This window comes from Neopsephotus bourkii, unplaced genomic scaffold (assembly GCF_033783945.1).
Source record: "Neopsephotus bourkii isolate Nb327-2 ecotype Australia unplaced genomic scaffold, CSIRO-AGI_Nbou_v1 NB_941, whole genome shotgun sequence".
NCBI lineage: Eukaryota > Metazoa > Chordata > Aves > Psittaciformes > Psittacidae > Neopsephotus > Neopsephotus bourkii.
The window spans coordinates 1124299-1146319 of NW_026901435.1; the positions used below are offsets into that span (position 1 = coordinate 1124299).

A 22021-nucleotide genomic window follows, 5' to 3' on the forward strand; every position below is an offset into this window, starting at 1 on the left:
ATTTTACCTTTCTTTTTCCCCTTTGTTTTGGACTGCTGAGTTTGAGGATATTGAAACTGATACATTTGTATGTGAAAGAGCCATTGAATTCAAACTGCTACAAAGTTACATGGAACTAGCTGTGGTTTATGGCTGTTAGAGCTAGCATTTTTTCTGGGAATGAAGTATATGTGTCAGTAATACATTCAATAACGTTGTGCGATAAGGCTTAAAAACTGCTTCATGATGTTGTAACACGTTATCCAGTTTAGTTTGTTGTGTTTCCTCTTTGCAGTTACTTTAAAGAATGCTGCTGAGCTATTGGAGTTCTCTGCAATGTACAAAGCTGAACAGTTAAAGCTGTCGTGCTTGCAGTTCATAGTACTTAATATGGCAGCTTTGCTTGAATCGAGGTAAGGAGGAATGCAAATGTGTTCATATTCTAGCTACTGAATTCAAACATGCTGAAAAGGGAAAAGGGTTGGAAGAATTCATAGGAGCAGGTAAATGTTAAAATGCAACTGAATGCTGGTAGTTCAAAGAGAGACTCATTTTTGACAAACAGAAACTAGTTAAATATCTGTACATACTGTACCAGTTCTATAGTACAAAACCCTGTGTTGCAATCTGGCATGAAGAGCCTAAATTAAAGGGATAAACCTCTCTTGGTTTTGTGGGCTTTGACATTAGGCATTAATTTTGTTCAGGTTTTTTTTTTAAGTTGTTTTTGAAGATGCCTAAATTAGCAAATTACTATGTAAATTGAATCTAATTTAAGTAGGTTTATTACCGCTGCTGTATGTCCCAAAGAGCATGGGCCTACATTCTGGTAGTTTCAGTGCTGTAGCAGTATGTGGTGAAGGCTGAACAGATTATGTACCCTTGCTTTGCACAATGATTCAGCTATCATTTTAATCAGTTGAAGGTGTGCTCTGGTCGTCTTTCTCTCGATGCTTTTGGACAGGGCTTCAAGTTGCTTCCAGATTACATACCATCTTCTCAGAGCAAGCCTTATCAGCACTGTTTTAACTTATTTTTTTAGATGAGATTTTGAAAAAAAACCACCCTATAATATAAAATAACAAATCAAAAAACCCAAACAAAGAAAAACAACCCAAATCTCCATCTCTGCTATTGGCTCACTCTTCCACTCCTAGCCTTTTTGTTGTGCTTGCTTTTAGCTATAGAAGCTGTTAGAGATCAGAACCAGTTCAGAATGCCAGCACTTCATTGCTGTGTCACAGAACTGCTCTGCTTCTGTCATAGGTAGAGAAATTAATTCCTATTAGCAATTTTCCTCTTCACAACTTTATAAACTTTTTAACCTTTGATTTTTGGAGAGAAGAACAAAAATCTAGTAATGTCTTATTATTCAGGTTTCTTTCATCCTAAGCCTGGAAAGGACATGCAGACGTTCATACTACAATTAGGACTATATGTCTTCCAGTACCTGAAGGTAGCCTATCACCGTAGTGATAGGACAAGGGGTGACGGGTTCTGACTTAAACTGGGGAAGCTTAGGTTAGTGCACAAGTCCATGGGTCCTGATGAAATCCATCCGCGGGTCCTAAAGGAGCTGGCGAATGAAGTTGTTGAGCCGCTGGCTATCATATTTGAAAAATCATGGCAGTCAGGTGAAGTTCCCGACGACTGGAAAAAGGGAAATATAACCCCCATTTTCAAGAAGGGGAAAATGGATGACCCAGGGAATTACTGACCAGTCAGTCTCACCTTTGTGCCTGGCAAAATCTTGGATCAAATTCTCCTGGAAGTCATGCTAAGGCACATGAAAATCAACAAGGTGCTTGGTGACAGACATGGGAAATCCTGCCTGACCAATTTGGTGGCCTTCTATGATGGGGCTACAGAACTGATGGACAGTGGTGGAGCAGTTGAAGTCATCTACCTGGACTTGTGTAAATCGTTCAGCACTGTCCCACACAACATTCTTGTCTCTAAATTGGAGAGACATCAATTTGATGGATGGATCACTCGGTGGATAAAGAACTGGCTGGATGGCCAAATTCTATGATTCTAAGTTCTTTACTGTGAGGGTGGTGAGGCACTGGAACAGGTTGCCCAAAGGAGTGATAAATGTACCACAGAATCATAGAATAGTTAGGGTTGGAAAGGACCTTAAGATCATCAAGTTCCAACCCCCCTGCCATGGGCAGGGACACCTCGCTCTAAACCATATCACCCAAGGCCTTGTCCAACCTGGCCTTGAACTCTGCCAGGGATGGAGCATTGACAACCTCCTTGGGCTACCTGTTCCAGTGCCTCACCACCCTAACAGGAAAGAATTTCCTCCTTATATCCAATCTAAACTTCCCCTGTTTAAGTTTTAACCCATTACCCCTTGTCCTATCACTACAGTCTACACTACACACATGGCAGTGTTCAAGGCCAGGCTGGACAGTCTTGGGTGACATAGTTTAGTGCGAGGTGTCCCTGTTCATGGCAGGGGGGTTGGAACTAGATGATCTTTATGTCCTTTCCAACCGTAACTGTTCTATGATTTTAGTGGAAAGTCTGAAAATGTCATTACTGCATTACTGGGTAGCAAGACTTGATGGGAGACACACAGAATTTAGTTGTGACAGTTTTGTACAAGGAGATCTGTTCATGTGGGCAAGACAGTTCTGTTGAGTAGCATTTGTTGCTGTAGTGTTATTGTTTGGTGTAAATATCAAGGAATCTAGTGGCTGAGTTTTATAGAAGAATTTGCATCGATTTTGAATATTAGATACATGTTAGGAAGACTTGAAAGTGTGCAGAAATAGGTAATATCTAGTTCATGGTAACTTGACTGTACAGGTCTGTGTTAGGTGTTGCTGTAAGTAAAGTTAGGCTATATGGAAAGGCTGTGTGTTTAACCCTCCCTTACAACAAGAGCATTGACTACTTTATATTTGTGTTCTGCCTCTGTGACCACCATGAATAGGTAACAATGCCTGTAGGTGAGACTCATCTAAAATGCTAACTTGATTAAAAAAAAAAAAAAAGCTGGTGAGAATACATGTATCTTTTTTTTTTTTTTTTTTTTTTTAGGACTCTGGATGTCTTAAGTGATGAAGTTGTAAAGGATCTTTCAGATTATTACAGGAAAACTGTAAGTTGTACAACCTGAGTGTAAGCTGGTTAGGTTTAAAATGAGAACAGAGGAGTAATAAATACAGGATCTGTAGATGACAGGCTGAATGTGGAACATCTGACTCAAAAGCTAAGGTTAGCTGCTGCTGTTCCCACTCATGGAGCTCATATTTCATTATTCGCTTGCCACTGCTGCAGCAGTATTGCCCTTCAAGTTAATTAATTATGCACATTAAATATATTAATGTTGTATAATTAACAGTTGCTCTTTTAACAAGTTTTGCTTATGTTGTTTCATGCGACATTGGTTACGTAGGAAAAGAAAGGAAATTGGCCTTCTTCAGTATAGAGTTCAGGGTGATCATACAGATCTTCATAGCAGTAAGAAAAATAATATGGAAGTTGAACTTTAATGAAGGGAAAGTCAAGGTGTATTATAATCCAGTGTTATTTAACTGTACAGTAGTACTAGATGAATGTTTTCAAAACCTTGAATTTTTTTGTTTGTTTTTGTTTTTTTTGTCAGGGGTTACAGGCAGCTGAAATAGTGCAGTCTGAATGTCACTTAAAATAGTTCTGTTTTGCTTAAAGGTGTAGCTTAATTTTTTAAGCTGGGTAAGTAATTGACTTTATCTGTACAGGTGTTTAAATGACAGTTGAGTTCGTCCTTTTATAAGAGATCATGTATTTGCTAACATACAATTTAAGAGAAACTTAATGTAACGGCCTTTATAACTACAGATTCCTGCTATGGTCAGGAGGGTTATTACTCCATATCCAGATGGACCTGACATAAGTTCTTTTGAACCTGAAGATGGAGAGAACTTTGTCTTTTTAAGGGAAGAAATGAATATAGAACAAAATTCTCAGTAAGTACCTATTTTTCATCACCTTTTTAACTAGAAGAGCTGTGTATGTTATTTATACCCCTTTGCGTGATTCCTGGCTCTCTTTTTGTTCAGAATTGAAACACTACAAAAAACAAACCCCAAGCATTGTAAGGTCACAGTATTGATTCAGGAATGAATATAAGTATGTATTTCACAAAAACCTTATCAAATAAGCTTCTTGAAAGTTACTCTTGTATCAATTCATGTAATTCTAAATTTCTAAAAGTTATGTTAAAATGAAAAATGCCTTTTATTTGATTCCACTCTTTCTAACATCATATATAGGAACATGTGACATTTTTGTAACATGACCACATACCTGCTTTATAGTTGTATTAGTAGTAGTTATCTTGGTGGTAATGGTGTTGGGGAGGTGGGATATGAGGCCAACTGTGGAGTTTTATTTTACTTCACTGATTTAGGAGAAATCAAGAGAGAAAAAAGTGACATAGATGTAGTTTGCTTTTTGCTGGTTGCTGCGATGTGTAGCAGGTTTAATCTGACCTAGGTGGCAGTGCCAGCCTGTGCAGCTGCTGTGTCTTCTACTGTCAGCAGAAATCTTTGTGTAGTGTACTAGACCAGAGACTAGATCTAGATTGGAAAGAATTTTTTCCTATCTTCTTGAAATATTCCCCACCCCCCAGACATTAACTGAATAGTTGTGGCAGTGCATAAGCAGAGCAGAAACAGCTAGCAGTGGCTGGTGGGACCAGGTATTAATACTTGAAGTATAACTGTTGCTGCTTATTGAAAAACTTCACATTGACACTGATAGTTTTGAGGCTTAATTTCTTTGGCTTTAGTTCACCTTGGGTTTTTTTTTTGGTTTTTTTTTTTTTTTTAATAGGGAAGCCCTTTTCAAAAAAGCAAAAAATAAAGCAAAGAAGAAGCCACGAAAACGGTCCAATAGTTCTGGAGGATATAATTTATCCGATATTATTCAGAGTCCACCCTCCACAGGTCAGTGGGAAAGAGGTTCCTTTCAAGTATAAAACCAGAACATAAAGTTTAATATGTAATGCAGTACAATTTTTATACTCCAGTAAGGAAATCTTGCAATGATTATTTCTGTTCTAATGAACACTGCATTTGAATTTAATACTGAATTCTTAAGAATAAGTTTTGTTTGAAATGATGTTTGTCATATTAAGGTTGTGCCCAAAATTCAGATGCTGTGAAAACATGACTTTTATTAGATAAAGCTTAATGAACACTTTCCCATGTGGTTTTAATACATGGAACATTTTTGCTAACATGGGTTGCTTTGTTTCCTTTTTTTTTCTGGATTAAAAAGAAAATAAAAATTAGTCACTCTTTATTGAAAAGATGGTAGAAGACCTCATTTTCAACAGAAAAGTGTCAGTCTTACTTCCTAAAACTGTATATTGTGAGACAGAGAAACAAAATCGGGAGTAATCTTATTTTGAAAAAAATATTTGATGGTCTTGTTTATGCTTATTACAGTTTAGTATAGTGGACCTAGTAAACTGCTGGTTATTTTGTATTGATCATATGGAGTGAATAACTTTCCATTTTCTTTATTTTTTTTCCTCTTTAAGCATTGTTTAGTCTAGGTCTCATGAGTTCATAGTTCTACTTCCTCTTTTTATTTCTTAGGCTCTGTAAAACTGGATAAAACTAACTCTGTAGAATCACTTCCAGAACTCTTAACATCTGACTCTGAAGGCAGTTATGCAGGAGTGGGTAGCCCCAGAGACTTGCAATCCCCAGACTTCACAAAAGGATTTCATCCAGAGAAGGCTGAGGTTGGATTTACTTGTTCCTAGGAATTTATTTGTGTTTATATAGTCCGTCAAAAACAGAGTTTGTGTTTTGGAGTGCTTGTGTGAAGCTGTTGTCCTTAAAATGATGTAAAAAACTTTAGTTATTTTTTATCTGATAAAGCAAATAAAACTGAGTATTCCTCATGAAATCATCTAGGAGTAATTTATTCACATGGCGCTATAGTAACTTCTATATGCTGCAGCATTCAGAAAATTTCAAACTTAAAGAGCAATCACAGTATCACAGTATCACAGTAGGTTAGAGATTGGAAGGGACCTCAAAAGATCATCTAGTCCAATCCCCCTGCCGGAGCAGGAACACCTAGATAAGGTTACACAGGAACGTGTCCAGGCGGGTTTTGAATGTCTCCAAAGAAGGAGATTCCACAACCTCCCTGGGCAGCCTGTTCCAGTGTTCCGTCACCCTCACTGAGAAGAAGTTTCTTCTCAGGTTTAAGTGGAACCTTTTGTGCTCCAATTTGTATCCATTACCCCTTGTCCTTTCATTGTTTGCCACTGAGAAGAGCCTGGCTCCATCCTCGTGACACTCCCCCTTTATATATTTATATACACTAATAAGGTCACCCCTCAATCTCCTCTTCTCCAAACTATAGAGACCCAGCTCCCTCAGCCTCTCCTCATAAGGGAGATGCTCCACTCCCTTAATCATCTTAGTTGCCCTGCGCTGGACTCTCTCCAGCAGGTCCCTGTCCTTTTTAAACTGAGGGCCCCAGAACTGGACACAATATTCCAGATGAGGTCTCACCAGGGCAGAGTAGAGGGGAAGGAGGACCTCTCTCGACCTACTAACCACCCCCCTTCTAATACACCCCAGGATGCCATTGGCCTTCTTGGCCACAAGGGCACAGTGTCGGCTCATGGTCACCCTGTCGTCCACCAGGACCCCCAGGTCCCTCTCCCCTACACTGCTCTCTAAATCATGTAAATCATGTAAAGTTTTGTGTATTTCATTTAGCATGCAAAGCCAATCTAATGTTCAGAATCCAAAAGATACCAAACCCAAAACCAAGTAAAAAAACTCCAGGAAAATCATGCTGTTCTTCATTTACTGTAGTTGGACAGAAGTAACATTGAGGATAACAGCCATAACTGGTGAAGAGAAATAAGTTTGAGAGAACTGTGCCTATGTTAAATGTTAAAACTTTAGAAGTGAACATCTCTGAGTGAATTTTCCACTGTCAAGATACATATTTAGACTTAAATGATTCAGGGTGAAGTGTGAAGCAGACTCATCAGGCATTCACTACATTGTTGCTAATTTTGAGGTATCCTTTAAAGTCTTTTCATTTACACGTTTCTTCATCATTTTTCTGTCTTCTTTTAGATGAAGGACAGAGCATGCAATCATGATATGAAACCTTCTCAACCTAATAGGGATATGAAGTCATACAAGGGATCATCAGCGTTGACACAGTCTCTTCCACAGTCCATTCCCAGTGCCAAAAACAACTCTGGAAGCTATCCCAATTGGGTAGCAACTAGTTTCAGGTGAAGTAATAGTTGTAGTGCCTACCTAACTTAGTGTTCTGCACTTGGTAGTGAATAATATTCAGGCTAAAAAGCTATCTGCTGTTCAAAAGAAGCATACATTACTTGACACATAAATTAAAGATTTTGGTAGTTTTATTAGACTGGTACATATTTTTTAATTATAATTTGCAAAAAGCAACATATATATATACTAAGTTATTTGAAGTGCTGCCAGTCTGGACATCTAATGTCTTTTTTTAGGTCTGCTTAGTTAATGCTTTGTAAAATAGTTGGCAGGTTTTTTTTAGAATCAGACCATGCTTGAAGCCATTAGAAACAGCATTGTACTTTGACATTTTTAAGGCATACCTTTAGACTTACGAGAAGCAATGCCACCGGTTTAACTGATACAGTAATAAAACTTTATTTTTATTTGTAGCAGTATCTGCATATTAAAATGAGCAGTACTGTAACAGACTAAAGTTCTGTCTTGCCTGGCATCTTGTCTCTGACAGTTGTCAATAAAGATCGAATAGAGAAGAGTTTAAGGCTTGAGGGAATCATATAGTGATAATTTCCTAGTTTTATTAGGCTCTGCTGTTTTGTGGCTGATGGGTTTTTTTAATACAGGTGATACAGATGTAGAGATCAAAAGTTGCAGCTCTGAAGTAATACTGTTTAGGAGCTGGGGTCTGTTAGGAACCTGTTTTGTCTCGCTTTGTATTTGTGCAAGCCTAGTCTCTGCAGAGAGGGTAATAACATCCCATAGCCAACTCTGCTTGCTCCACCTTCATCTGCTATCTTAAGAGTTCTTTTCAGATGTTTTCTGGAGGATTGCATGGAAGGGGAACAAACAAAACCATAGGACTTTATTGTGATCTCACAGTGCTTTATGGGTTTCCCTTGTACTCTTTCTTCACTTTTTCTGGTATTGGTGGTGTGATGTTAGGAAAAAGCAAGCAGCACTGTTGTGTAGAATGTTTAAAGCATTATTACTGTAGTGTATTTGCTTAAACTACTGTGGCGGAGCAGTGACAACAGGGTTTGGTATGACCTCCCAGTGGTTAATTTACTAGTTAGTCTAGGGCAGTTGGGTTTGTGTAGGGAGAGACAGAGGCAGTGCTGCCTATATTTTATTTCAAAGCCCATCCTTAAATCTAATTATAGCACAGCTTAATTTACAAATGCCTTTAAGTACACAGGTTTTAATATATAGTTTTATGTAAAGCTTTGAAATGTCTGGTTTTAATTCATGTTCATTTCTGTGGAGTTTTAAAATAAGGTCATTTATGAAAAAAGAAACTAATAGTAAATTCTGAATGTTCCTGCTGTTTGTACAGAGCTCTAACTTTACAAAGAGTGTTCTGTTTGCCATGTGAAATTATTTAATCCTGTTCTTCAAAGAAAGATCTTATTCAGCCTTTGCAAAAGAGTTGCAATGACTCTGTAATGCTTAGCATGAGCAGTTGACTACTGAATAAGTACCCTGGATTTAGGTATCCAACTTTTTTTAAAGTAATCATAGTTGACATCTTTTTGCTTCATATCATGAGTCTTGAAAGTATTTTTATGGTGTGCTCTTAAATATGTTTATATTTATAAAAGTTTTGTCAGAAACACTGTATTTGAGGTTTGCCATAATTGAAGAAACAGAAATGAATTATACATCCGGTTACCAATCTTATGTATGATTTAGAGGATTTCAGTGAAGGCTGGAACTGTGGAATGTAAGTAAAAATTAGTGCCTTGTAAGGTAACTTCTTTATTTTTCATTTAGCCCTGCCAGCCCTCCTGCTATGGATCTAAGAACTATCATGGAAATTGAAGAAAGTATGCAGAAATGTGGAACCATGCCAAAGGCAAATTCAGGGTTGGTAAAAAACCAAAATCTATAAAAGAAGAGTGTGATAGACCAGGCTACTATGAATTTAGTTAGTGGTTCAGGCAGTTTAGAGTTTAAAAAAAGCAGGAGAAAAGCTGTCATATTTGTTTCTAAACAGCTTTGTTTACTTCAGTTCATTATGGTGTTTTTCTGTGAGCATACAAAATTTATCCCTTTATTTTATTTTAATCTTGGCAAATGCATGTTTTAGCTCTTAAAATATTAAAGAGGAAGCTGGTAAGCTAGTATCTTAAATCGTTGACCTGCTCTGCTGAGCTTTCTCTGCTAATTAATTCTTGTCTATAGCACTTTGGAAGTTAGTTGTGGACCAGGACTGGTCCACAAGTAATTCATCCTGAAGTTTGTTTATTGTCTCACATTCTCTGACCACCCCAGCATCCATGTGTTGATATTGACAAATCTTCCTTTTTTTGCTCAGAGAAGCATCCCAAAGACACAGGGAGACAAATGTACTTTTTCAGGAAGCAGTGGTTTAAACCTAGTGTTTCTTAACTGGCAACACCTGGAAAAGAACTGGAGATGACTTTCATGAAATTTGAAGTGTGGCACTAAAGGAGAGCTAGGACAGAAGTGCTGCAGCCTCGTAGAAGGTTGCTGGCTGGGTAGATTCAGAAGCTGTGAACAAAACAGCCAAGACTGAAGAATCCAAATAGCTTAGAAAAAATATTATTACAAATAGAAAAAATGCCTTTATGTTGTATACATTTTTTTTTAATGCATGAATACTTTTGGTTTAAGGGAGCTAATTTGACAGTCTCAAAAATCACAAAATTAGAAAGTAGTCTTCATCTGGTGGTAGTCCGTCTCTTTTAGAGGCTTGATTCCTACTCTGTGTATTTTCATGTATAGACATCTATAATAGTTTTATGATGCTTTTATTTGTTATTCTTGATATACATTGATCCTTCTTTTGGTCCCCAGTCATCCAGTCCCTGACGTCCCATATGCTCCCCTTTTGACACTGAAGACAAAGTATTTTGGTCTAGAAAGGAAGCTTTTCTCAGTTTAATTTGCAAGATTAAAGGTGAGTCATCTCTAAGGACGCTGATCTTACATCTCTCTTCAATATCAATTCACAGCAGAATGACTTCTCATGGAATCAAGCTTTCTCAGAAGCAAAGGAAAATGATTGCACTGGCAGCAAAAGATAACGGACCAGTATCTAGCAGCACAGAGCCTACTACATTAGTAACTGCACCACCCCCACCTACAAAAGTTGCAAAACTAGGGAATGCATGGTATGTTCAAGTCAAATATCACTTCTTTTTCTTTGGAGTGTTTTTACTTTTAATAGTCTCATAGAAGCATTTTCTTAAATATGGCCTAGGTTCTGTTCATTAGAAAGACTAGCATTGAGCTATTTGTACTACATTTGGTAGTAATCTAGAAATTCAAACGGGGCAGGGAAATGCAGTGGTTGCAGTTTAAAAGTTCTTTGAAATTTTGCTACAGTGAGTCAGAAGAGTGCATCCCATCTAGTTCTTGGCTTTGTGTGATGAGGTATTTGCAGATGGTGTCAAAGTGAAGCATAGAAACAGAAGGCTGAGCACAAGCTCTGAAACTTAGTCAGGAAAAGATGGTTGAAAACCATTATGAATGGTATTTTTTTCTTTGTCAAAAACATAGAGAAATATTAGCCCTTACAGGGGAAAAGGGCTAGAATGACTTTGGAGTAGAGCAAAATTGATGAAGAAGGGATTGTTATCTTCTTAAATTATAGATAATTTGCGTGTCTAGGAGCTGGAGGGATGATAGATACTGCTGAGACTTCTTATGGTGAAAGGATGCATAATGGATTTAAAGTAACTTTTAATTCTGATTACACACAATGTAAATGTTCAGGTTAGTATCACTGTGTCAGGGAAAAGTGGTTTATCATCTGTTCAATGAGCTAGATTTGCAACAATGACTGTAATGAGGTGCTAGCCCTATTCATGCTTTGTTCTTCACATTTACAGTTGGTATTAGGTGAAAGCATAAAGACATAACGAAAAGTTGCAAGCTATGTAAATTTAATAAATACCTATGCACATGGTTTTAATTTGAGGTAAATGTTGGTCAGTTCTCCCCTTCCCCTGTTCAAGGACTAGACTTTCATTGCAGGTTGCTTCACTAATGGACCCTTAGAAGAACTGTGAGTCAGTCTCCTCTCTGGAGCTTACCTGGCATTGTCTCAGTGGGAACAAAGCTTGATGCACACCTACCACGGTCACTGTATTTTAAATTAAGTCTTTTGACACAATTTAACTGTGTTACATGCTATTGTAGCGGTTTTCCTTTTGTATTGAAGAGATTTCAAAGTAAAATAGGAATCTATCTTTCAAAGAATAGGTTCATTTTCCACAGTTAGAGCTGTCTCCCTCATGTGTCTTTTGGCTCTGTTTTCTTTGATCCTTTATATGAATCGATTGCTCTTTTCAGATATAAGAGTAGTAAGCATCTGCTGGAATCTTTGCCTTTATGCTCTTGTAAGTTCAAAACAGATATGTAGCCTGTTAGCTACTTAATGAGTCTATGGAGAGAAAGAAAAAAAAATCTCATCACTGGCTGACTGAGGAAAAGGTAGGCTGCTTCCTGGCAGTAGTTGCTTCCTGAGAGGCGTTCTGTGTCAAAAGGCTTGGGGTAATACCTAGAGCTGTTTGCTTCTTTGCTGTGTTTCATGTATCTGTTACCTCATCTTCCTTTTTTTTGGATGGATGCTTTTATGATCAGTATCTTGAGCTTAAAAAGCCTTTAGATTTATTTGGGATGCTACATAGGTCTGTTGGTATGCTGTTACCTCAGACTGTAGTAGTAACATTAATATCCCAGAACATAATAATGGTAAAATAGAGATGATGTTCAAAATCAGTAATGGACTTGAAACCTGTGAGAGCATGTTATAGTCATCCCAAAGTTATGCATAATAATTGATTTTAAAATGGTATTCTATTTCCAGTTATGATACCAGAACAAGCTTTGCTTCTCTAGTGGACACCGTGCAGTACATTCAAACATATGTTTAAAGGGCTTTACTGTTTTACAGGGCGTGTCAAATCTGATATGAAATGGGGAGTTGTTTAGCGAATTCAAGGTAATGTAGCATGGTGTGTCCTTCCAGTAGAGATTCTGACAGCGACTGGTGGGGATTCCTCCAAGGGTCAGTAAAGTAGTGACAAGAAATCTTCTCTGTAGGCATCTGTATATCAGGGCTAGATTAAAACTTAAAAATAAGTTATATGCCATGTATTTCTAGTGTCCCACTTACAAGCTATAGAGCTATGTTGTTACAGTAAAGTACTAAAATGAACTGCCTAAGGTGACCTGATTTTAAAATACCCAGCACACAGTATTTCAAGTAAGTCTAAGAAAAAGTTAAATTCTTTCACTTTGATTTGTACAAGTAGGACTTATGAATGCGTCGACTGAATTTGTTTTCAACCATGTACACCTCTCATTTACTCCCATAGCCCCCAAAAGTTATTCTGGTACAACACTGGACAACACCCATAATTTTGTCTTAAAGAAGAAATGAATTGCTTTGCGCTGAAGGATTCAGACTTTACCTGACCTCTGAACTGTAATTGGCACCTTCACAATAGGAGAAACAAGGGTTGCAAGATTTGTCTTTGGAATTCTAGTGAGTGGATGGATGAATTTCAGAATCCTTAACACTGATCTCAAATGCCCAAAGAACATGTTATGTGCTTTACACAGGTGATACTGCAGGTCAAGCAGCAAGTTAGTTGTTTTTTTAATATCAGAACTGCTGTGGCCTGTAGGGCTAGGTTTGTGATCATCCCCCTGTACTTGCATTGGTGAGGCCTCAGATGCTGTGTTCAATTTTGGGCCCTTCACTACATCTGCAGCAATGATTTATGCAGTCTTTCATACACAAATCACATGAGATTATTTGCACATTAATATACATGTTGTTACAAACCCACTGCCTTTCTACCCATCAGTGACTCAGTGTGGCAGCACGAGGGAAGCCACGCTCTTGTGCAGTAACTGATGGGTGACTCAAAGGGGTGTCCATGCTCATGTATGAGAACAGCTGCAGCTGGCCAGGAGCGCTGCTGCTGAGGTGGACCGTGGGCTGCCTGGGTCAATCCTTTTCCTCAGTGACCCAACAGAGTCAGGGGCCTTTCTGTGGTTACAGTGGAGTCTTCAAAGGAACTTTCCCACACCTGCCATTCTGTGGCTTGGGCTAATGGTAGTTATCACTGTTGTAGGCATTTCATGGGTATTTTTGACCAGCCATCTTAAATATCATCAGTTAAATTCTTTCTTTGTTTGTTTTACTAGCCTTTTTCAAGCTGCAGGTCTGTATACTTGTCTCTGACAGTCTTTGGATATCACCAGAGGGGCTACAAGAACTCCTCCATAGGATAATGTCATTCTCCAGCTTGGTCTTTCCCTTTTCTGCTTCACACACAACTTTCAGACATAGTAGAGCCTGACGTAGGCTTTGGAAGACATTGCATAGCTTACCTAGTTAGCTGGGCTTCTTTAGAAGAAGTTTTTATTGGTTCCTGAAGTCCTGTTTTTCAGTGCAAGATAAATGACTCTTAGAAGTATTTGTACTGGTTGACTGAAGCACATGAGTTAGATGCCTCTAGTTAAATTATTTACTGCTTAATACAGAAAGTAAGATATTAGAAGAAACTCTGATTAAAAAAGCCTATACAGAAGTTTGGGGTATAACTTCCTTGATCTGAATAGTATTCACGCTATACATCTACTTTTTGATAGATAATTCTTTGTCTATTGTTATCTAAAGTACCAACTGCCTATGAACCGTTCCCTGCATTTAAAAAGTGTGGGCTGATTTTTTTAATATGCTTAGATAACTGTCTCCAGAAGATACATGTTCTCTTAAGGTTCTGATGAAAGAATTTTTAAAAGTAGCTGGGCTGTACTGTGTTACACAAACCATCTTAAGTGGAAAGGCCAGGGTATGTTTCAGGAGGATGGAATCCATCTAATGCTCATGTGGTCACCAAGCATGATTGTGTATGTTCCTCTGTAGCATTCCACTGGCTACTGATCTGCAAAATGCCAGTAGCTCAAGAGTTCAAGCAAGGAACCAGTAGGAGGTATATGAATGTTTAAAATTATGCCTAGCTGCTGGAAGAGAGCATTTGTTGCATAAATTTTTAGCTGCTCTAGGCAAGCCATCAACTATTTGATTGCCCCTCTAGTTGTATTTTTGTATGTAAGGTTAACCGGTGCTATTCATCTGCTCTTATATTGTATTTGCAAAGTTTTATATTCTGTAAATTCACAACAGACTATTAAGCATTTGGCAATATATTGAGCTTTCCACACTTGCAATATAGTCAAAGCCATAGAACTTGTGTTCCAATGAAATAAGATACTCATCTTGGATGTGCAGTGAGCACACTTGCCAGAAGGGTGTGGGACCTGCTAGCTCTTTTTTTGGTTGACTAAAGGACAGAGTCTGTTATTCACAATGTCCTACCTTTTCCACCAAAAAGTCTGCCAGTTTCACAGTTTTTTGGGGACTGAACCTACGTTGCCTCCTTTGAAGAAAAATGGAAATGAGAAGGGGGACAGGAGTCACTCTATATTTTAATGTCTAGTTTGTCAGCTTGTCCAGCTTATGCTGAAACATCAGCAGTTGTTTTGGAACTTCCTGATCTGATGTTCTGCAGCTACAGGTTAAAGGAACTTTGTTGCATTCACTTTTTAAAAAAAGGTGTATAAATTAGTTTTTCTAATGTTACAAATTAGATAGAAATGACAGTGTATCAGGCAGTGCAAGCTGAAATACAGAGTTGTTGCCTTTAGGGAAATTTTTACCAGTTTAAGGTGAACCATTTTAAGCCACCAGTAACTGTTTTGAATAGGTTCACAGGTGAGAATGATGCAGGATTGTTTTTTTGACAGGAGGTAGGGTAGTGTTTTGGGTATTTTCTGGGGGGAGTTTTGGTGCTGTGCTGCAGATGGATCTGATTGCAGTACAGAATTTTCATAAAAGTAGGTAGGCTACTTAAACTGTTAGTAAAAAAGAAGCTTCTGTGTCAGTGGATCCCAAGGGAACTATTTGCCTTCTTGATATAGTGTATGTGGGGTACTTCTGGTCAAACACTTGCTGGGACTCTTGTGTACCAGCTGGTGGCAGGAATAGAGGATGTGCAAAATGACTGTGAGCCACTGCATCTGGAGGTTCGTATTCTGCTTTCTGTGCCTTCTGCATTGTTTATGCAATATTAAATAAAAAAAAAAAGGAAAAACCCAACAACAGAACCTTTCCAGACATAAGCCTGGATGGTCTAGAAGGGGGTTCAGACACCATATGTAATTTTCAGTTGCTTTTGTTGTGAGATTTCAGATACAGTGTTTCAGTGTTTTAGTTGCCTTGTTTGTTGTCTTAAATTGTGAACCACATAGATAAGAGTTTGACAGTCTTTGGCTTAAGATGCTTTGCTGCTTATGCTGGCGGCACAAGCAATTAGCATTGTATAGAAAGCTAATTTTACTTCAGTAGTGCTTATAATTGATCTCATATTTCTTTGAGTAGATAATGAACAGAGCTATTCTTCCAATATGTGTTTGACAATGAGTGGGACTGCTGTGCTTAGTAAAGTTAAATGTAAGCAAATGTATGAAGAATTAATTCCAAAGCCTTGATGGGTAAGGAAGAGGCTAATGGTAACTACCTTGAATTCTGTACATAAAAAGGCTTTTGGATCAGAAAATGTTCAGAATAACTATGATACTAAATTGCTATATTTTCATACTTGTTTACTTTTGAAGGATAATATGCAGGCTCTAATTCAGTAATACTTCCGGCTATACTTTTGGCAAGTAAAAAAAAAAAGGTAAAGCATATCAGTTTTAGGAATTTGAGTGTGGATTAAGTGATTTGTATTGCCTCCAGCAGGTATGAGTAACTCATATCTTACAGAACGATCATCAGCTGTACTTGACTTCCATGGTGGTAAACTAACAATATTAGAGTGAAAGTACTAAAGCATTGTGTGATTTATAAGAATGTAGCTTGTCTAAGACAAGGTGTCTGTAAAAATAAAATTGCTTTTTAAGAGAATGGGTTAGATGTGGAATAGTTGGAGGGGTGGGTTTGGGTATTTTTGTAGGTTGTTGGTTTTCCTTCTAATGAAAATTCCATATGACTGGCTTGTTCTGTTCTCATAAGTACTTATTTTCTGATGCTTACCTATTTGACCCAAAGTGACCAGTTTTGGTAAATGAGGTCTAGCAGGCATAATGATGAGTTACAAAAGCTAGGTAATATTGTATTTTTATTTTTGGTAACTGAAAAGGCCCTCTTTGCTATATGCATCATGGAACAATATGTAGTCTTAGACACTGCAAGTATAAAAGGAGTTGGTTTTGGGGTTGTTTTTTTTTAGGTCATCTTCATTACATTCTGCTTTGCCAAAGTCATTCCGTGATCTTGTAATGGAAGAAGAAAAATGCATGAATGCAAATAATTCTCCTGGTACTGGTATCAAAAGAGCTGGATATAAAGGAACTGAGGATTCATCAGCCCAAAACACCATAAGGTAAGAGCAGGCTTTTCCAAATCTCCTAATCATCCATTAGACAAGAACCACAATAACCTGTTTAAATTCTGCTGAAAGGATAAAATTGTCATTTAAAAAAATAAATCCTGTGAGCATTCTTTCAATGACTGTTTTGGTTTTCAATGATTTCTGTCTTTCAATGATTGTCATTGAAATCTGATTTCAATGATTTCATAGATTTTATGAATGGAATATTGTTATGAATAGGAAGCTTAAAGACTAGAGCAGTTTAATTCCAATGCTAATACTCTGTTGGATGTTTGAAGTGTTTGTGTCTGTGTATATGGACAGGTGTCTGTGTACAGATGGACACAATCATTTCAGGCTCTGGGCAAACTACATAAGAGTGTGTACATTTGTATATGTATGTATAAAAATTAAAAATTATAAACCTGTATTTTCTAACTTCTACAGAAGTTAGATATTCTTTAGCATTTGGATATGGCATGCATGCAGCAGAGTTTGCTTAGGAATAGTTCTTTGTAGCATCTGAGTAGATAAAATCAATTTTTGCAAACACATTTCTGGCATTTCCTGATCTGAGTTTTCTTATAAGCTGACGTAGTTGTTTAGATCAAATTTTTCATGGATTAAGAGGGCTTACTGAAATACTGATGCACTGGTTATGTCTGTGTATTGTAATTACTGGGTGATTACAGTTCTAAAGACACAATTTGTTTTGAGGTACACATTAATTATGTGTCTAGTATTAGACAATATTGATCATTGGTCCAGTTGTTATAGCCATGCATCCTCTTGCTACCTCAAGTAAAACCTCTTTTTGGGGTTAAAATAGCTATCTAAGCTGAGGAAAGAAATCTCAGCCATATTCCTGAAGGTCTGTATGACTGACCTTCCTGCATCAGCCTGCCTACCTGCATCTCTTCCCCTATCATCAGTAACTTTGAATGCTATGCATTTCAAATATATTAACAATTCAGAGAGCCTGAAAATCTTACACTTTCTCAGCCACTGTCTGGAAGCAGCACAGGCCAGCTGCCCTGTGATGGCTGGGGAGCCAAGTGTCACAGCAGGCCTGGCTGGGCAGTGGCCTCCTAGCAAGAGCACAGCCCCACTGTGCTGGAGTAAAGTGAGCAGGGGAGGCTCTGTGATGGAAAACAGGGTGAGCCAGTCAGTGTTGTGCACACAGGTTCATTGGGATGAGGTCAAACCTGCAAGTCAAGTCGGGGTCAGGAACAGCAATGCTGGGCTTGTGCATAGCTGCAGTGTAGCTCAAGAAAGTCCTAAGCATAAATGCAAACCCTGAGTAAAGAGGGGAGCCCCTATGAGCTTTTGCACAGCTCTGCATTACAGCTCAACTCTGTTCATTGCAGCCTGACTCAAGTTTACACATCTGCACTGAGGGATAAAAGTTTGCAGAGGCTGTTGGTCACAGAGAGCCCTGACACCAATTAACTCCCAGTTTTTCTTATAAAGTCCTGTTCCATCCCCCTTCAAAAACTGCCTCCTCCATAAGGAAAAGAAAGTTCTGCTTGACCTGCCTCTTGGTTGCTCAGCTTGTATAAAACCTGGTGTTTCCCTGGGACAAAAGTAGCATATGTCCTATTGCTAGATAAAGAAAAAATGAGGGTAGGAATACAGGAAAATTGTGTGGGACAGTGTTAGAAGAGAGAGGTAGAAGGATTTGGAGATTGTGATGGAAAGGCATTCTTCAGGAACAGAGGGATAAAGCTGCAGTTTCTGTGATGAGTGGAGATGTAGGGACAAATCTCTGGAAAACCAGGTATCATTAATTTTGTTGCTAGCAAAATAATAAAGCTTTTTGTCATATGGGAGATGGCAAGAGCTGGTGATAAGGGAGTCTGCACTGTATGCTATTATTAGCTTTGTCGCACTTGCTCTGTGATCTTCATAAAGTCATTTCTTTTCCTTTTGCATTGCTTTGTGTAGTCTGTGCTGTCTGGCCAGTCTGCACACTCTCAAAGTGGATTATTTGGTCTGAATCCAGGCCTAATACTTTAGCTGTCCGAAAATGATACATTAGGCTGGTGGGAGCCTAGATGACTAGATTGACTATTATCAGTTGGAAAGGACAGCACTTCCAGAGCTATTTCAGGTTGTTTTGAATTGTGTCTGAAGATGCTTATTTCTCTCTGTTAGGTATAAAGAGCCTAGGTGACTAGTTCATCCATCAGAAAGTTAGGAGCTGAGTTTCTAGTTTGAGGTAATTTTATTCCTTGACAGTTCCTGTCACAGTAGGCTCTGATTTCTGCCTGTGGTGTTGAAGGGCTATTTCTGTGAAGATAAATTATCCAAACCCTTCCTTTTTAAAGAAAAGAAATTACATGTGTGTAGAGTGTAAGGAATCCTCATCTGTTGATGTCAGACTTGGTGATGAGACACTGAAGGTACTTGCATGGCTACTGTTCCTGCTTTGTCTTTTTTCTTTGGATAAACTGTGCAGTAGTCTCTGAGTGAGGATTTTTTTTTGGTGATCGCATAAAGACTTTTCCATATATTGTCACCTTCAAGTATATGCAACCCTGAAATTTTCTGTACCTGAACCATGTCATGAATGTGGATATGTGAACTGGCTTCAGTTCAGAGGCAGATGAGCCCAAAAGCTGGGCTGTGTGGATGTGGCTGCATTGTTTCCAGGGGCAGCTCAGCCATGGGAGTTACGCTGTGCAGCTGTGCATGTGTAACTCATAGGCTAAGCTAAAAACATAGGCCTGACATGACTTAACTTTGTTGTGACAGCCTGGGTTGTCTTCACTGTTACTCCAGGGAGCAGTGAAAAGTCTTAGTGGAAACAAGTCTTTGTGGCTTTGCGTGGGAATGGCCTAGTTCTGGCATGGCCAATAATGAGCTAATAAATAGTACATGACTCAAATGGTACAGCAAAACCCAGGAGGTTCTGCAGTAGACGAGGCTTTGTGTTCCTTTTCTGAGAGCAGTCATTAGATCAGGGAGGCACTGGACCTTAACTGGCTTCAAAAGAAAAAACACCCCAAGAAACACTGAGGAGCTGAGTGCTAGGACATATTGGTGGCTGTGCAAGAGTCATGGCAAGTTCAGCCAGCTGAGTTAATCAGGTTGGTTCAGTGCTGATGATATTTGGCTGGTTCGTTTCCATGCAGAACCACTTATGTCTCTACATCAGTCTTTCATTTTCAAGATTTCCAGGTTTCCAAATTCTATATTTTTGAGGCAGCTTTTTTTCTTTCTGTGTTTATTAGCTTCACATTTCCCGTCTGCTCCATTTCTCCTAGTTATTTTGATGCCAGCTGAGAATTAATCTAGCATGTTGAAATATCTGCACTTGATTTAATATCTGGGCTGAGTGTCTTGCTAGCAAGAAACACAGATGTACATATGTACAAACAACTTCAAAATATGTGAACTGAATCCTACATTTTAGAGGCACATTTAAATCGAGGGAGATGACATAGGTATTTAAACTTATCTTTTAATTGATCACTAGAGTGTGCTGTGACACAGGAACTATTAATTCCATGTTTTGAAAATTTCTGTTGTGGTTTTGGGTCGTTTTGGGGGTTTCTTTAATTTGTTTGGAAGTCTTACTCTGGAAAGAACTTTTTCTCTGTATTGAAACAGGTTTGTTAACAGTCTACTTGGGTTCATTTATAGTAGTGCTGTGAGTTCTTTGGATCGTGAGTGGGAAGGGGGTAGGTGTCAAATGTGCAGAAAGGTGAGCATTAGTAAAGCAAGTGTAAAAAGAGGTAAAGTTGAGAAATGACACCAGAATAAAGGCATGTAGTAAGTTCTACAAACATGCTCTTAATTAACAAACAAGCAAGCAAAAAACTGCTTTCATCAGTTCCTCTCCTTGCTTCCTTTTCTCTGGTTCTTTCTTGCTCTTTATTGTGTTACTGTCTTAAGTGCAGTAAAAGCTGGAAGCTGATTTATCTAGACTCCAGCTAAAAAGTAGTCCCCTGCTGTTGAAATCATAGAATAATTTAGATTCTGTAGCTTAGCCTCTTGCTCAAAATAAGTCAAACTAGATCATGTTGCTCAGGGCCTAGTCCAGTTGGGTTGTGACTGTTTCCAAGTATGAAGATACCCCAGATGTTCTGGGCAACATGTTCTCGTGTGTGATTGTCCCCATAGCGGCATTTTTTTCATTCCTTATATCCAACTAGGGTTTCCTATTTTGCAGCCTGTGATGCTGCTTCTTTATGACTGTGCACCTGTAAGAAGATCCTTGCTATATCTTTTCTCTAAACTCTATTTAGGCAGTTGAAGACAGTAATGCCCTTTGCTGCCTTCCTTTAGGATTAACAAAACACAGTTCTTCCTGTGGTGTGCTCCAACCTCTAATCTTTGTAGCCCTTCACTAGACTTGTTCCAGCCTGACAGCATCCTTCTTGTATTGAGGAGCCCAAAAATGGATGTGATACTCTGTATGTAGACTAAAAAATACAGCAGTGAGGGGAAGAATCGCTTCCTTTGTCTACCTGACTGCACTTTCGCTAGTACACCTCAGTGTGCATTTGGATGCCTTTGCTGCAGGGGCACATGCCGATTCATCTTCAACTTGCTGCCAGCCAGGACTCTGCTGGTCCTTCTCTGCCAAGCTACTTTCTAGTCAGTCAGTCCCTGGCCTGTGCTGCTACATGGGACTGTTCTCTTCCAAATATGTGACTTTGCACTTGCCTTTGAAATGAATGAGTTCTTGGTTGGCCATTTCTCCAGCCTCTTGAAGGCCTTCTGGATAGCAGCCTGGCACCCTCCACACCTTCTCCTCATCCATCTGTGGCTTTGCTGAGAGTGTGCTCTGTGTTTACCAAAGATGCTAAACAGGATTGGTCCCAGCAATACTCCCTGAGAACTGTCACCAGTATTTGGTTTTCAGCTGGACTTTGTGCAAACTCTGAAGGCTTCAGTCCAGCCCATTTTCCAACCATCTGGTAGTCCATTTACTCAGTCCATATTTTTCAGACTGAGTATAAGCATAGGATAATAGAACATGTCAAAGACCTTGCTGAAGCCAAAGAACACGATATCCGCTGCTCCCTGGTTGTCTGCAGAGTCAGTCATCCTATCACAGAAGGCAACCAGGTTGGTCAGGTAAAATTTGCCTTGTGTCATAAATACATGTCATAAATCAATGCCCAGTCCTGCATGCACTTAGAAATTACTTCCAGGTGGATTTACTCCCCAGTCTTCCCCAGGATTGAGGTGATATTGATCGGTCTGTAGTTCCCTATATCCTCCTGGAAAATGGGTATAACATTTAGATTTTTCTAGTCATCAGAAAACACAGTGGTTGGTTCATTGGTTTCTTTTTCTTCTCACTAATATAGAAGCCCTTCTTTTTGTCCTCCATCTCTCTCAGTTGTTTCA

The 22021-nt window shown here is 38.7% G+C and overlaps 1 protein-coding gene across 3 annotated transcripts in view; it reads left to right on the forward strand.

Moving 5' to 3' along the window:
- Nucleotides 1-22021, forward strand: part of IBTK (inhibitor of Bruton tyrosine kinase) — a 62369-nt gene that overhangs the window by 34269 nt on the left and 6079 nt on the right. For 2 of the 3 annotated variants that reach the window (XM_061358357.1, XM_061358358.1), the window contains exons 18-26: nucleotides 275-392; nucleotides 3031-3091; nucleotides 3814-3941; nucleotides 4810-4922; nucleotides 5580-5728; nucleotides 7092-7255; nucleotides 9015-9107; nucleotides 10220-10378; nucleotides 16520-16672. In XM_061358357.1, coding sequence (XP_061214341.1) covers nucleotides 275-392; nucleotides 3031-3091; nucleotides 3814-3941; nucleotides 4810-4922; nucleotides 5580-5728; nucleotides 7092-7255; nucleotides 9015-9107; nucleotides 10220-10378; nucleotides 16520-16672 — 1138 coding nt within the window. The remainder of the gene's footprint in view (nucleotides 1-274; nucleotides 393-3030; nucleotides 3092-3813; nucleotides 3942-4809; nucleotides 4923-5579; nucleotides 5729-7091; nucleotides 7256-9014; nucleotides 9108-10219; nucleotides 10379-16519; nucleotides 16673-22021) is intronic. The other variant, XM_061358359.1, reaches the window with a different exon arrangement.